At 47.6% G+C, this 16,958-nt stretch overlaps 1 protein-coding gene across 1 annotated transcript in view; it reads left to right on the top strand.

The window, feature by feature from the left end:
- Positions 1-15,971, top strand: part of LOC144145266 (uncharacterized) — a 34,250-nt gene extending 18,279 nt beyond the window's left edge. Inside the window, exons 4-6 of the mRNA XM_077676809.1 lie at positions 8,669-8,710; positions 15,443-15,496; positions 15,810-15,971. Of these exons, the coding sequence (XP_077532935.1) occupies positions 8,669-8,710; positions 15,443-15,496; positions 15,810-15,887 (174 nt within the window). The 3' untranslated portion in view covers positions 15,888-15,971. The remainder of the gene's footprint in view (positions 1-8,668; positions 8,711-15,442; positions 15,497-15,809) is intronic.
- The last annotated feature ends 987 nt before the right edge of the window (positions 15,972-16,958 follow it).

Genomic DNA, 16,958 nt, shown 5'->3' with positions numbered 1-16,958 from the left:
GCGGGCTGTGCAGGAGCGAAGTCGTCAGTATTCTCGGAGGTCCACCAACGCTCCCGGAACCGCTGTCAGCCTGACGAGCGATGACAGCTCTTTGCTGGAACTGATCAGGTCTCTCTTTCGCGAAGAGCTAGGCAAGCTTAGAATTGCGACTCCACAGCCGACACCCTCCGTGGCCAGGATTGTGCACGAAGAGCTGCGTCAAGTATTCGTACCTCCCGACCCGCCCGTGCAAGAGGGCCCCGCAAGCTACGCCGCAGCCATGCGTCAGCAGCCACAAAACGTGTCGACTGTCCCTTTCCGTCAGCCACCGCCGCCTGTGCAGTCGTGGCCGGCTTCGCAGACGAAATTTCCACCGACCCGGGTCCGCAAAACAGATTTGTGGCGCACAGCTGACTGCAACCCCTGTGCTATCACTGCGGTGAGCCTGGCCACGTCTACAGACGGTGCCCCCACCGCGAGATCGGACTACGTGGCTTCTCTCCGGCTGCTCCTCCTCCCCGTCTTGGCCAGCGCCCGACCGAAATCGCTGACTATCTCACTGCACGCAACACCACGTCGCCTACTCGTCAATCCCGCTCACCGACTCCAGCACCGCACCTCCCGCCGACCCGTCGCGCCCCTCGAGACGGCCCCGACGTCCGCTTTTCCAGCCCCCGGCGGCGAAAGCAGACGAAGCGACGTGGAGAGGCAAGGTTGCTGATTGCAGAAGCTCGGAAGACCTTCCACCGCCGCCGACGTCAACCAACGGATGTGCCGCTACTACTTGACGGGAACAAAGCGCCCATACAGTATTGCCGCAGTGTAAGGACGCAACGACGACGACCCTTCACGCCGACGAAGGCGCTAGTGCTGAGCTCAGGGTTTCTATCGACGGGCATGAGGTGACCGCTTTGCTGGACACCGGAGCAGATTACTCCATCGTGAGCCAGCAGTTTGCCGAGCGCTTGCAGAAGGTAAAGACTGCGTGGGACGGGCCTCAGTTTCGGTCCGCTGGAGGCCACCTCATGACACCAGTCGGGAAATGCACGGCTAGGATTCGTCTAGGAGGCTCCGACTTTGTTGGCACTTTCGTCATTCTACCTCAGTGCTGCAAAGACGTAATCTTCCGAATGAATTTCTTGCGCGAATACGACGCCGTTATAGAGAGGGCAGGGTGAGCCTTTCGACGAACCTGCCTCCAGTACAGCCTGCTGAGCACCGACGTCTACCGCTGCGTATCGCTGCTGACGACGTAAGTGTGCCGCCACGATCATGCGCGTTCGTCGCAATAGCGTGCGACGATCCTTGCACTGCCGATGGCGTTGCTGAGCTGCACACATCACTCTTCCTCGACCATGGCTTTGCCATCGCGAGAGGCCTGGTGCACCGGTCCTGTGACCGCGGAAATCTGCTGCTCACCAATTTCACCAATGAACGCCAGCACATACTGAAAGGAACTAATGTAGCCTTCTTCGAAGCTGTCGACGATACAGAGGGCTGTTACGTGCTCCAAACTGGTGCCAGCGCAACAGCGAGCGCCAAACTCACAATAGATGTCAGCCCCAACCTGTCGTACGAAAAACGCCGAGCGCTTCTGGACCTACTGGAACAATATGCGGACTGTTTTTCGTCCACGGCAGGTGTCCGTCAGACGCATCTGACAAAGCACAGAATAATTACCGAAGAAACAACGAGGCCCATCCGTCAGAACCCGTACCGTGTGGCACCCAAGAAGTGCGATGCAATACGGCGGCAAGTACAGAAAATGCTGGAAGACGACGTCATAGCACCCTCGAATAGTCCTTGGGCATCGCCCGTAGTTTTAGTCAAAAAGAAAGATGGGACATCACTGTTTTGTGTGGACTACCGCAAACTCAACGAGGCCACCAAAAAAGATGTCTACCCGTTGCCTCGCATTCACGACTCCCTCGACAGACTGCGACACGCCCGCTATTTTTCGTCTATGGACTTAAAAAGCGGGTATTGGCAGATGGAGGTCGATGAACGGGACCGCGAGGAAACCGCTTTTGTGACGCCTGATGGACTGTACGAATTTAAAGTGTTGCCGTTCGGGTTGTGTTCCGCTCCAGCCACTTTTCAAAGACTGATGGACACCGTGCTATCGGGCCTAAAGTGGCAAACTTGCTTGGCGTATCTTGACGACGTGATCGTGTTTTCCACCAAGTTTGAAGAACACCTCGGACGTCTCACGTCCGCCCTCGAGGCAATACGATCCGCCGGACTTACACTAAAGTCTGAAAAGTGCCATTTTGGGTACGAGGAACTTCTGTTCCTTGGCCATGTGGTTAGCAGTGCTGGAGTTCGAGCTGATCCTGCTAAGACTGAAGCGGTATCCCAGTTCCCCGTGCCAACCAACAAGAAAGCTGTGAGGCGCTTTGTGAGGCTACGCTCCTAATACCGACAATTTATACAGTACTTCGCCCGCATTGCAGCTCCGCTGACCAACCTTACAAGGGATGATGTCGTGTTCCTTTGGAATGACGAGCAACAGAGGGCGTTCGACGAGCTGCGCCAACGGTTGCAAACACCTCCGGCCTTGGCCCATTTCGACGAGAACGCCACCACCATACTTCACACCGACGCCAGTAACGTTGGACTCGGAGCGGTTCTTCTGCAATGGCAAGACGGCGCCGAAAGGCTGATAGCTTACGCCAGTCGAACGTTGTCCTCTTCGGAAGCCAACTACTCGGCCACCGAAAAAAAGTGCCTCGCCGTCGTTTGGGCAGTATTTAAATTTTTACCATACCTGTATGGCCGTCCATTTACAGTGGTCACTGACCATCACTCGCTCTGCTGGTTGATGAGCCTAAAAGACCCGTCTGGATGATTAGCTCGGTGTAGCCTCCGCATTCAAGAATTTGACGTCAAAGTCGTTTACAAGTCCGGCCAAGAGCATGCCGACACCGACTGTCTCTCCCGAGCACAAGCTGTCCCGGCGTCGGTGAATGACTGCACCGATGACGACGATTTTCTTGGCGTACTGGACACATCCTCCGTGTCAGAACAGCAACGGGGCGCTCCGAGCTACGGCCGCTGATTGATTTCTTGGAGGTACGTTCGCCCACTGTGCCGCGGGTGGTTTCAAGAGCGCTGTCATCCTTCAATCTCCGCGGTGGTGTCGTCTATAAAGCGAACTTTTCTCCGCGTGGCCGAAGCTGCCTGCTTGTTGTTCTAGCAATACTTCGAAACGAGGTTCTGCAGGCTTGCCACGATGATCCGACGGCGGGTCACCTCGGCTTCACCCGTACCCTGACTAGGATACAGCAGTCATACTACTGGCCAAAACTTTCTGCAGCCGTGCGGCTTTATGTGCGCACGTGCCGTGAATGTAAACGACGGAAGCGCCACCACTCCGCCCAGCGGGACTGCCGCACCCTGTCCAAATCCGCGAGAAGCCGTTTGAACAGGTCGGGATGGACCTGTTGGGACCATTTCCGACGTCGTCCCCGGGAAACAAGTGGATGGTAGTCGCCACTGACTACCTCACTCGGTATGCCGAAACAAAAGCCCTCCAAAGAGAAACTGCATTCGAGGTTGCCAAGTTTTTCATTGACAACATTGTTCTCCGGCATGGTGCCCCGGCCATTGTTATTACGGACAGAGGCAAAGCGTTTACTGCTGGGCTTGTCGGCGCAGTGATGCAACTCAGCGGTACTGCACATCGGACCTCAACAGCGTACCACTCGTAGACAAAAGGGTTGACTAAACGGCTCTACAAAACAATAGCGGATATGCTGAGTATGTACACCGACGCCGAGCACAAGACCTGGGACGCCGTATTGCCATACGTGACATTCGCTTACAATACGGCTCAACAAGACACGACCCGGATGACGCCGTTCTTCCTCCTTTACGGCTGTCCCGTGACCACTATGTTGGACTCAATGCTGGCTCACGACACCAGCAAAGACAACATGCAGGTCAATGAGTTTACGGAATGAGCGGAAGAGGCGCGGCAACTAGCGCGCTTACGAACAAGGCAGCAGCAGCGCTATGACACGCACCGTTACAACCTCCGTCACAGGACTGCCGTTTCCAAACTCGGTGAACGAGTCTGGGTATGGACTCCTGTTCGACTGAAAAGCTCCTCAAACGCTACTTTGTTCCTTATAGAGTTTTGCGCCAACTTAGCGACGTAACCTACGAAATTGTGGACGGCGGAATCGTTTCTCAATGCCGGCGTAACCGCCACTCTAACGTCGTTCATGTCGTGCGTATGAAGCCCTATCTCACACGTTGAGGGACAATGCCGCAAGCGCATTCATTTCTTTTTTCTCCAAGAGCTTTGCACGCATCGGCACGATGTTGTATCGACGGGGGGCAAATGTCACGTGGATATTTGTCAAGCCGCGACGCCCTGCTCGCGATGTGTGCGATCGCCACTGGATACTGTGTGTTTGATCGCCGTGCAGAGTTCAATCCCCAGTTAGTGCTACGTTCCGTGCTTCTTGGCCAGCCAGACGTTTGAAGACGACGACGTAAATGTGTGGGTCCACCGCTCGCGGGCAAGACTGATTCAGCCATCTTCGCTGAGCCTCGCCGTGCTGCCTCTACTCTGCGGAGTAGCGGTACGCCTAATAAATAGGTACATCTCCATCCTGCTGTCTACACCTCCGTCTACTAAGACGCAACAATATATACGCAGCCGTTTTGTAGCGGAAGCTACACTACGCTATCTCCGGCAGTCTTCGCGGGGTGACCAGTTTTGCCCTTGACCGCAAGAAGTCAAACACACCCATTCTACAAGTGCCTGGCACGGAGCAGCGATCCGATGACGGTGAGAGATAGGCGAGGATGGAAAAGAGGTCGCTGCCGCCGAAGAGAAAAGCACGCGCCACTAATCATAACTAGGACGCCACGTCCGGCGCAGAACCGTGTGCGATAGAGGAAGATGAACTTCCACCTGTGGTACTTCGTACAGCGGCGAGGCTTAAACAATGCCATGATGCGCAAAAGAGGAATAAAGCTACTGTTGTGTACAACGTCGCTACCTTCAAGTCTTACGCATTAGTGTGAGCTTCCGTCATTTTTTTCTTTCGAGCTACCGCATTCCTAAACTTGTAGCCAGCTTTTATAGTTTCAAGCATACACTAGGGAACGTCAGTGTACACTTGAAAGGGATACACCGCTTGTGTAGGCGCTAAATGTGCCTTTGAAAACGGTCTCAACGCAGTGCAAGCACGACTCGCTAAGAAATGTGTGTCGCACGCTGCCACTTACGGCATCTTCTCAAAAATTGTGAACCTCCCACGAGAATATCTTTGCTTCCGTATCATCCGGTACACTATAATCTCGCCAAGCGGACACTGCAGAGGGCCTGGGTGCGAATGCTTTGTTGAAATCTAGGCTGTGCTCCAATGTAACCGGTATTGAAAGGCAATACAATTTATTTTTCAGTGTGTTTGTGGTATTCTTACGGGTAAAGATGGCGCTCTTCTCCGAGGATTGGCTTGCGTTGAAACAGGCCGGTGTGTAAGAACCGATGGTGCCTTCACAAAGACACTGACTGTATAACCAGGACCAGTGTGGTTCCGACACGGCGGCGGGGTAGAGCCCCAAATTTGGCTCCACTGCGAAACAGAAAATCAAGAAAGAAAGCAAAAAAACCCAAACAGCCCACAAAGGAACAACAAAGACCGAAGCGAATGTCGCGCATATTTCGCAATAAACAAAGACAAAGCAGGGTGGAGCATATCCCCAGGGGAGAGCCCAAACCAAAGGGGGGAGGCTGCATTGTACCATCGGTCTAAGGAAATGTGCTCATTAGTTAACCCTGGAGGGCATGAAAGTTGCCGAAATCGTTGTGCTGATACACTGTGTAGGAAAGAAAATGTCACAGACGCAGTACGAGACACACCAAAACAGGAAGCCTGACATTAAAGAAAAAATAAATGCAGTGATGGGTGAGACGAGTTTTATGAGAAAGAGAAAAAGGAGAAAAGGGGAAAAATGAAGGAAGAAAAACAATGAATAGAACAAAATGAAACAAAAGTGAGGGAGGGGAAAAATTAGGAGAAAAATAATAAATAAAACAAAACAAACAGTACAATAAAAAGAGTAGAGACATGTGAAGACACATGTGTTGAAGTTAATATCAAGGTGTATGTGCAGGAGACGCTAAAAGTTTGGATAAAATTGTAAAAGTATCGAAAAGCGATCCAGCCACAAAAGGGTGGCTTGACATAAAGCGGTTGATGAAAAAGTTGTGTTAAAAGCAAGGTGCCAATCCACGGCTATCGCTGTAGAAGCAGGGCCTGCCCGTGGCCCATGTTCACTGTCAAGGCAGAGTCTACCTTGCGACTATGAAAGCTGAGTGGAAGCTTAGCGGCGAGGCGCCAGCCAATGAAAAGATAACGGTAATGAGGCCGTACAACCATTGATTGTCCCACATATTCAAGAAGCATTCGAAAAGCTCCGATGCCACGGTTATCTTTGAAGCTCATTAGAAGCTGCCCACTCCCTTTCGTTTCACCCCCGGTAAGTTCGCTTCGTCGTTTGTTAAGGTGGGCAGTTCCATATCAACTGGAGAGTGGGGTGTTGCGAATATGTGATTTCACGTTATTCTTGGCTTTGCAAAGGTGCAGTGTTAAATGTACATCTCCATATGTGAATTCCCAAAGACGTTCCCTTAGCCGACTACCTGAGTGCACTTGCACCGGTGAATATAGTGGCAGTGCGGGACCTACAGATGTGACCGTATCGTTTTATGGTTTAGCACAGTTCCTCAAGGCTGTGTCAAGGGCGAGAAAGGGAGTAGGTATGTTTGGTATAGCTATGCAAGGAATGTAAGAAATCACCGGATTCAGGCTTGTTATTATACAATGGTAGGGTCAGAATATTCAGGTTGCGTTTGCTGCCATTTCCAACCTCTCTCAGTCTTTCAGCACGGCCTCCTCCCGCATAATAAACTGCCAAGGTTCACCTGACCATCGTTTATAACAGAGTTGATAGCATTCTAAGCAAGGTTTAGAAGTGTAGGCCTGTGCTCTTCTGTTAATTGGCGGACGTCTGCGTGTTAAGTCACCCGGCTGCTGAGAAACGGCGAAGAGCTGGCTTCCACACCTGGAAGACACGCCCCACAGCACGAACCCAATGAGCCGAAGGAGGCATACCACCCCGGGCCTTGCCTAGGCAAGAAGACCCCACGCGATCTTTCATGCATTCCCTTGGCGTTTTATAGCGCAGCCATTAAGCGCCCGCTGCTGTGGCTCCACGCCGCCGTCGGCCTGGATTTAACCGAGCGAACGAAGAGGAGAACGAAGGCAGAGTGAGCAAGACAGCGGTGGGAGAAAGTATGACGAAATTGTGAGGGGGAGGGCTCTAGGCATAGGCTTCGCGAGGCATGCTCGGTGGAGGCGACGCGCTGAGAGAGAACTCCACAGTAGCGCACGTGGTCGTTGGTTCGCTGGTGACTCGAGCATTGCCTGAGACGGAGAATCTATGTGCGGTCACCGAGAAGAGTGCAGTTCGCACTGAGCTTAGATTTAGTATTAGAGAGTATCGTTATCGTCCGCTTTTTTTTTTCAATTCAGTATTACCCAGCAACGGTATCCTCTCCTGTGGAATTGTTTCACTCAGGGTTGCTTGGTGTATAGATGGTGAGCTGGTGAGCATACGCCGGTGAGCGTAAGCGGTCGAGCTGCGGGACCTCCTACATCTAAAGAGAGCGAATTTGTGAAAAGCTTGCTCACACGTGGACAAAAAGAAGTTTTCGGGAACTTAGGGATCTGCATGTGATATTTGAAGGGGAAAGCCTAGCGATTACCAGAGTTCTTTACTGCTACCGTGTGTTTGTGTCTTCTTGTTCGCTTATGAATTTACGTCCTCGAACGCGGATTAGTTTACACAGGCTTATATCACGAAAATGCTCATTGACCTTGCGCTGTACTATTGTGCATTAAGGAAATGCGTACTCAATGCGTCGCAGGTCTGCGTGGTCTCCACAGGGCAGACACGAATGCAGAAAGCTTGTCGAAGCATCCGGACAAAATGATTCTTGCTAAATACATTCAGCGTAATACAGTGCACCGAGGCCTGCATTCAAGTGATCGGAGCCATTGTCCAAGTCTTGATTACACATGCTTTTCCACAGTCCGTATCGACCATCTAGCTCAGAACTATATAACGGGACGTAGGTCCTCCTGGGCATGGCACGGAGCGAACGCTGCAAACTACTCGCTTTAAACGATAAGTACCTCTGTCTTTCCCACGGAAAATACTGGAACAACGAAGAAGTCGTGAGGATCTGTAACAGCAGTTTGGCGTCATTGACGTCGTCAGGGCATGGTGCAACTGAAAGGTGATTCGCTCATTCGATTAGTTTAGATGTCCGAGTTTCGAGCTACATGCCGTTATGCAGTGAGGATAAATGTTCACACGTAGGGAAAGGTGAAAATATCCCTGAAAATATCTCGTTCTTTCGCTTGGTACTAAGATGCGGGGGGGGGGTGTAGTCACTGAAAATTCTCTATTTAAGGAGTGCAAATTGAGCATGCATTGCATGCACGTGGACCGCCTCCAGTGGCGCGCCTAAACGTTCCCTCAACTTTGGCCGAGTTCTAGAATCGGCGTGAATGGCACAACATGAGAATACCTTGTTTCCGACATGTTTTACTCCTTGCGAATTTTGCTTTGCCAAATTTACACAATGTTTGGTTTCGCCTTTCAGCCGCTCATGGAATGCCAGAGACCGAGACTATGGGCAATGTGGGTACGTTATCGACCCCGGATCACGTCCTTTATGTGGCACATATTTTTACGCTCAAACGTTAAAGCTACTAAACGTGTTCATGTTTCATACTCCGGAAAACAACTGCATTTTGAGGAAACAATGTTCATGGGAAAGCGAAACTGTCAGTTAAATGTAAGCACGTCCGGGAAGGTTGGGGTTGTAGCGTGGAGTCGATGTCAAAGTGAAGTGGGCAAGAACATGAAAGGAACCAAGGGCCAGTGCTGTTGCCCTGATTGAATTAACACTTTTGTGTGGTAATACTATCAGGATATTTCCTAGGTTAAAGGGCGTGGTACTCCGTCGCGCAGATATACGCGGATGATAATGTTGGGGCAGTCTAGTCACACTCTATCCAAAGAGCTTAATCGATAACGCTTATGCCTTAACTATGACGACGCGTAATGAGCGAACGTAGCCCCGTTCGTACTGGAGAAGTTATATTTTGCTTTATTAAACGTTTTAGGAGATGTTACCATGCTTTAGCATTATTGCGCTAAAGTCTCACAAGACATAACGGTAAAATATAGTCGCTGGAATAAAGTTAAAAACTCCATTTTGGATTTATTCAAACCATTGTCAGAAACCAATCTCTTGCCATCGGCTGCCATGCAATTATCGCCACGTACGATGATATTTTTCTTGTCTCGGTTACGCAACAAACAATTATTAGGTACGTATTTGGCGGTACTCGACCCAAATCTTCAAGTTTGCGAAGGTACTCTCGCGATGTTTACACTTTGTTCAGGGTACGTTTTTGGAATTGAGCATTCATGGTGAGCAGTGAGTGCACGTTTTTGCGTCGTCAACGTAGCCAAGTATACAGACGCCTGCTGTACTGTGGAATGGGCGCTAGAGTGACCATCACGCGGAGAGTATAGTTTCGAGATAATGGAAAACACATTGCCATGGAATGGAATGTGGAATGAGGGGGGTGTGCGCACTTCACCGTGCTTTCTTAAAGTTCTAACGTGAATCGCATGGAAAAATACGCTTTTCAAGGCCACCAGTGCTTCAGTCACGACTCGTCAGATTGTACCTCATACGTAGATCAGTTTTCCCACGCAGACCAGAGGTAGCGGGGTTAATGGGTTTTAATGAAGTGGTCTATAGCAGTACGAATTAACCTTGCCATAACTACAGGAATGGCGGCGTGCGTTGTGGTGTTATAATAGAGCAAACGAACTACAGTACGGAGAAAGTGAGTATAATCGCTTTTAAATGCTTGACTTCTCCTTTGGTCAAGTCTGTTTGGCTGAACCGTGTGAATCTATGCAAGCAGGGAACGAGGTATCATTTTTCTCTACGATTAGTAAAATTATTCAGCGAAATAGGAACAGTTGAGATATAGGTCTTCTGGGAGGACGTAGCAGGATTTTAACCGAAAGCCATACTGGAAGAGAAAGAACGAAAGATGGAGAGAGAGAGAAAGAGAAAAAAGAGAAAGAGAGAGAGAAAGTGAACTATATTTAAGCCCATACCAGTAGACGGAAGGCGCTGTGTCTCGATCGAATCAAGACCCCCGTTATTCAGCACCCCAGTCAGACGTCGTCCACTCCACGTACCTTGGGCTGCGTGTCCTCGCTCCGACCATGGAGAGTGATTCAATCTTAACAACGGGCGGAACAGTACACGTTCACACAGAGTTGAAGGCTGCTCTATAAGCCTGCAAAGTCTGCTACCTAATGGGCTTTGAAGAGTAAGCAGGTGTTAAGGCGGGTTTTGGCCTCAAACCGGATATGATGGATTGGTAGAACTACAGGCCCAGAAAAACATATTCAGTGGTCTACATTACACCAGAACATCCCATCCCTCCTCGGCATCCCCCGGCTCAACCTCCACGGTCACTCCGCTGCCCTGACTACCATCTCGCTGCGAGGGCCAGCACGCTTCCATAACACTGATCTGAGGGAAGCAGCCTTTTTACACAACGCTCGCTCCCACTTATGACACCTCGGTATGGCAGGTAGGACAATCGCCTGGCGACCACCGCAGAGTACTGGCCTACCCCGTGGCTATCTTTGGGGAGCCGGGTGCTTTGTATAGCGTGTAACCCCGACATATGCAATGAGTTGCCTCCCCTAGTAAACATTCAGTCATCATCATGATTCTCAAATGTTACCATAGTCATTATTTTTTAAATCTTCTTGTCCACTGCCTTCAAAAGGCAGTGTTATTCCATGCTCCATGTAATTCCATGTTACGTAAGCTCTTTCGCTGTGAGGTTTCTGACCCCGACCTTTCATTAAGATTTCTGTTTTTCTGCCTGTCACCATAATCGTTGGTGGTGACAGACAGACAGACAGACAGACAGACAGATTTATGGAGCGATAGATATTATAGCGGTCGTTTTAAAGGAGCCAGCCTCTACAGCCGCCCACACCAGTAAATGGGAATCAAGGGGTGGGTGCAATCGGAAAAGGCGAGAAAATCAAACAAAAGAGGTATGGATGAATCAAGATAAAAACGCGAAATAATTTAGGCTTGTCCTGCATTGTGTTGTTCGCATGGTTCTCGTTGTTTGTACTCCGCTATTTCGCACCCGCTCTAGCTCCGCTACTGTTCATTTTAACTCACGAGCCTTGATGATTGTGGGGTTTAACACGCCGACGCAACGCAGGCGAGGACGCACGCCGTAGTAGAGCGCTCCGGATTAATTTGGAGCACCTGGGGATCTTTACGTGCGCCGAAATCTCGTACACAAGGGCGTTTTTGCTTTCGGATCCATCAGATAAGCGGCCGCCGCGGCCGAGAATCGAAGCTCACGTGCCTTCTCCAGGACCTTATTCTATAATAGATTAGGTTCAGTCAGCACTTCCTCGCATAACGTTTTTGATTCGTCTTCCATTACTTGATGGGCTTATGTAACTAAGTTACGTGTAGAGGTTCCTGTCTAATACTATCTCAATGTGAGCGCCATGAACACCACACACATACATACATGAGGCGGAATATAATTAGGCTTAATAACCACACACATCCCGCACCGAATTTCTTGAATCTTCTTCACTAAAGCGAAATGCTTCTGGAAGGGTGTGAACACGTAAACACTGAATGCATAACAATGTTACATGTCCGGGTTGATGGCCGCCGTCAGGCAGAGTTAATCTGCCTTTTTCCTCTCCTCCCGAGACATGGTTTGTTTAAATAAATGAAATGAAAATGAAATGAAAACACTTATCAGTGTCACTAAAACTGCGTTTCCTCCTGGTGTTGAGGTCTGTGTATAATTTATCAAGGCACTGTTCTTGTTGCATCCTTTACTAAATATGACAGTTTTTTCAGAGTTCCACGTCCTTGAGTTCGGTATGCGGCAGGAGAAGTCAATGCGACAATGGGCTGTAACATGAATCTCGGCTTACAGTGTTTTCGTGTTCACATTTTGATCAAGAGTTCCTGCACGATCAAAATGTTTTTTCAACGAGCTTGCGTTTTGATACATGAGGGAGCCTTGTAGTAAAAAGGAAGAAAATACCTAAAACATATTATTTTTTTAAAAACATAAGAAATGATGCAGACACATTTACAGGCGTGATGATCGGAATTGTACACTGCCTGAAAGCTGATGATGTCAATTGTCGTATTGTATGCGCCACTAGAGAAATGAGGGTGGTAAAACGAAATCTTCCGAAACTACATAGAGGGTTGATGTTCCTTTTTGAAATATATAAGCAGTTTTTAAAATGTTTTATGATGATGTCGCTTCAGAAACAAAAATCACTTTGCAGCATTGTGTTACAAAGTGAGCGAAACTTTCCAAGCTCGAATGTTTCAATACTAGAACGCGTTCAAACGGAAAAGTGTACAAGCAAATCGGTAAATGCCCACGGTAAATTTTACTGCATATAATGAGGCTACCCGGAATGGCAGAGACTGGTGGGTGACCTAAGACCAAACAAAGGGTAGCTTGTCAACGTCCCAATTTGCTTGAAAAATTTCATATCATTTCCTGTTGATTCTAATACCCAGGTTTACCAACATGTTTTGTGAAAAAGCTTTGCTTAACAGAAAAAAATCGGGAACACGACAAGGCAGGCCACCGCTGCTAACTGCCCACTGCACCCTGGCGAAATTTAATGACGCCTGTCTGAGAAAACATGCATAAGGTGCACTTAGAAAACTTTCTGCTCACTTTGAACTTACAGGTGCTCTGGTTATTTTGTTGCTGAGTCGGGTATAAATAATTTGTCATAACCTCTCAAATTTGGCTCCGAGACCGATGTTCTTTTCCCTTTGCGCCTAATATGCGCCGAAATTGCGCCTAAAGGCCCCAAGTTACAACCTTAAATATTTATCCCTTCACGTATAAACAAACATACCAAATATGATTTTTATATATATTGCGGCTAAGATGCGAGGGTCTGCAAGTTTGAAAAAAATAAAAAATGGAAACACCACTAGTTCAGGCGCTTATATAAGAAATGTTTTTTTTGAAATTCTCCCCACATTTCGATCTTTAGGTATGCTTCCCTTATGATTAAAATATGTTGCATCGGATTGTTTCTCAACCACGTACAGCCAGAGAAGGGAGCCCTCTCCTCCCAGCTCTCCACGACATGATGTAGTGACAATGGCTTTCCTCAGATGTGTAAAAAAACATAATTTAGGGTAAAAAGCAAAAGATTGCTCCAAAGGTAAAATAAGTGCGAATGCATCAGTAAATATTGCACATTTAGTGTCTACGTTTGCAGTCTAACAAACAACCTGCGCACAATTCCAAGTGTTTAGTTGAAGGAGAAAGCGGCACAACCCTGAGGTTCTGCCCAATAATAAAAAAGCACAAAATTTGTGTGACATTCTGCCAAGATATTGCCTGTAAATACACTTTCATCAGAAATAATACCACCTTGCCTCGTATTGAAAATAGCGAGAACACCTCGCTCCTTTTGTGCTGGGGAACGTATCGGCGGAACGTACGCAGGAATTTCACGTAGTTATTAACAAACGGGATTGATGTTCTTGTTTGGTTTAGTTTTTAGAGGTTCCTCAGGATTTCTTAAAGCTTTCACACTCTTTCCTTCGAAAAATCATGGTGCCTTACCGACACCCGGGATCCGCGCACATTGCAAACCTAAGTGCGCGTTATATAAAGTAAAACATTTCACGATACGATAAGTTGAATGTCGTTTTACTTTTAGTTCACCCGGGAGTGCTTTCTGCATCGCGACGCCACTCTTCTTTTTTTAACTTTTTTTTTTAACACGCACGCACGCTCTTTAGGCGAAAAGAGTGGTGTGGGGCAGCTAATCGTCGGCGCTGGAATACTTCCCAACTGATTAGCTGGAGTTCCCAATGCAAAGGCAGACAGAAAATCTCGAGTTCGCGTTATGGCGAGGAAGTACTGGCGAAAATAACACTTCAAGACAAAGTCAATTCCGGAAGAATTGCACATGTACAAGCAATACTGTCCTTAGTACAGCACTCGGCTAGGTTTATTATTTTACTAGTTGTAGCATGGATGAGTCAAATCCCTAGCAAATTCCTAACTAGCTCGCTTACATTGCGCACACGGAAAATAGCATGAACGCAAGCATAGATGCCAGGAAATTAAGCTGTGAACTCATTTTCAGCGCACCATAGAATCAATGCTGCTGGAGGGAACGAAACAAGTGCACTAAAGGCGAGTCTCTCACGCTCGAAAGACTAAATATTCCTGAAGGTAGAGTGAAGGGAATGGGTGTAGTGACGTGGGAGCCAGGCGTCTTTATGAAGATCCTTGACCCTTCAGCATTTCTTAGAGGACTCTGGATTGCATTTGCGAAGAATGCAGGTTACAGAGTTTACGGAATCTTTAAACACCAGGCGGCATTTCATAACAGGTAAAAAACTTCACAAACTCAAGTTCATACGGCCAGAAACATAACAACTATGTTCTTGGCCAAGTTTAGGGCGTACACTTCTCCCACGTGAAGCGAAATTAGTTTTTAACTATCGAGGCGCAAAGACAGGAATAATGAGCACCAGTGCATGCGTTCCCTGGCATAATCCTGGCACATGTGGTGCAAATAAACAAACAGTAGGGTGACAAGCAGCCAGCCGGCGAATGGGAGGTTCATGCAGAATGGCCTGATTGGGGTTCCACCGGCCCGATGTTAAACAGAACAATATACACCCGTCTTCCGCGCACGTACATACGAAGAAATGCAACCAAGGAATTCCTTCACGTGGCGCAAACTGCACGTCTATAGTGTTCGCTGGTCATGGTGAGATGAATATGCCAAAAATGGACAGATCGGAGAATGTATGATTGTTGTTGCGTGCGCTTTCTATATTCTGATGACCCGCTGGCTTGAACAGCTAGGTGTTTTAATTGCAACTTTTAAAATTGTTCCAGATATGTACCGTATCGCCTCTTTAAATACGAAACAACATTTCTGCTCAAACGTACTTGTTGTTCCAAAGAAACGTTTAAATTAAATAATAAAACAACCACTTTAGAAATATATTTTCAATGAATATGCCAATACCGTTCCAGAAATGGAAAGCAACGTTGGATTACAAATCTGTTTCACAAAATTATTCGAGGAATTGATGCTGAGCTAGAGCTCTCTAAAAGGGGGACGTGCGAACATTTGAACTAATGCTTAGAGGTATCCGCTTGTTTAGTGTATTGCAAATGAAAATAAAGGTGCTAGTAAGCTTCCATCTCGTGAGCATGAAATTGAACCACGCGTATTTTCCCGATTATACACATTGCACGCTTTATATTTACAGGGTGACTACGAAGGACTCAACATGGAACAGAAGAAATTCGCTGAAGCAACTATTGTAAGCTAGTGTAACACATTGTAATGAAAACGTGCACCAGAAACATTTTTAGGCAAAAAATTATCTTCGTAAACATTGCGTTAGAATTGTGTCTATAAACACGGAGGAGTAAGGCTTGTGGGTGCGGGTAAGACCTGAATGCATATTATTGTTATGAATTTTTATTTTAAGGACACGTAAACGTATTTTATACAATGTTTTCTTTAGAGCTAAATGCCGCATCATCGCTTCACAAGACAAGGACACTGCCTATTATAACCTGTGCAAGTGGTGCTACGTTCACTTGATAGAAGGAGACAATATTTTTTTGCAGGACTGTGCGGCCGAAGGTGTTGAAGACGTCAAAGTTGGATGGCTTCTTATTTCCTATGGGCTGAAGCTGCTCGGATGAGTTCGGTAAACATACTTGCTTCTTTTGATGAATGTTAGAATGTCATAATCTACAAGCTACCGCCCGCCGTGAAGAACGCAGAATCGCACGACTGTTTTGCTTCTTAAAAATGCGGTGAAATAAACCAGGAAGGGTAAATGTATGCTTGTGATATAAATGTTATTCTTCATTCCAACTGTTCTCGTGGGTCTCCAGTCTAAGCTTTACTTTACGGCGTACGGTAAAATAAGGGGTCACTGTTATATTAGGGTAGTTTTAGACCTTGAACATAATGAACAAGATACGCTAAGATAAAAACAAGACTTTCGCCCTAAGGACATAAAAGCTGCGCGAGCATGGTCTTGCTTGAAAAGAAGTGGATATGCATTTGGGGCAAGTATATAATGTCTTGATGCATGCAGACCACTTCTGTACAAAGAAATGGCTGGGCTTATGCCCAATTTGGCTGAAGAGGGCACGATTTCCTCAAGCTCCCCTTCATCGTACGCGCATGAACAGAGCTAAGGATAAATGAGTCGTTAGGAGATGCAGTGCAGCTTCGGTGAAGGACCCGGAAATTTTGGGTGCCTAAGTTCCTCTAAACACGTAATCCGAAAATCCTTACCTTTTCTAAGCAAGCTTGGTGCACTTGCACAAACCTGATGATGACTGTTTGAGGTTAATGGCGCAAGGCCAACAAGGGGAAAAGAGCGCCAAAGGCATTTGATGAGACAGATGTACAATTACATACTAAATTGTCTCTGTAAAAACAAAAGTGAAGCGAATATATGAAGACGGCTGGTGTATAGGGTCAGGATGGTTATGCATGATATGAAAGGAGCTGTAAAAACTTAACGTCAGATAAAAACTGAAAAACACGCTTGTTAGTAAGCATAGGATGGTCGGCCAAGAAATGTGATGGGTGTAGCGGGATGTGTTGTCTGTACAGTTCAAGAAAATGTTTGCGTCGTGCGTTGTCGAGCGCATTGCATTGAATGAGTATGTGAACTACAAGGTCCCTTGAGCAGCCAAGGCGAATTCCGTGTGTCTGTTGTGTGAGTCAGCTGTGTACCGTCCGAAGTGTGGCTTTAT

The sequence above is a fragment of the Haemaphysalis longicornis genome, unplaced genomic scaffold (genome assembly GCF_048455015.1).
Source record: "Haemaphysalis longicornis isolate Haplotype H1 unplaced genomic scaffold, Haemaphysalis longicornis Haplotype H1 scaffold_7, whole genome shotgun sequence".
NCBI lineage: Eukaryota > Metazoa > Arthropoda > Arachnida > Ixodida > Ixodidae > Haemaphysalis > Haemaphysalis longicornis.
This window is presented reverse-complemented; position numbering and strand designations above follow the sequence as displayed.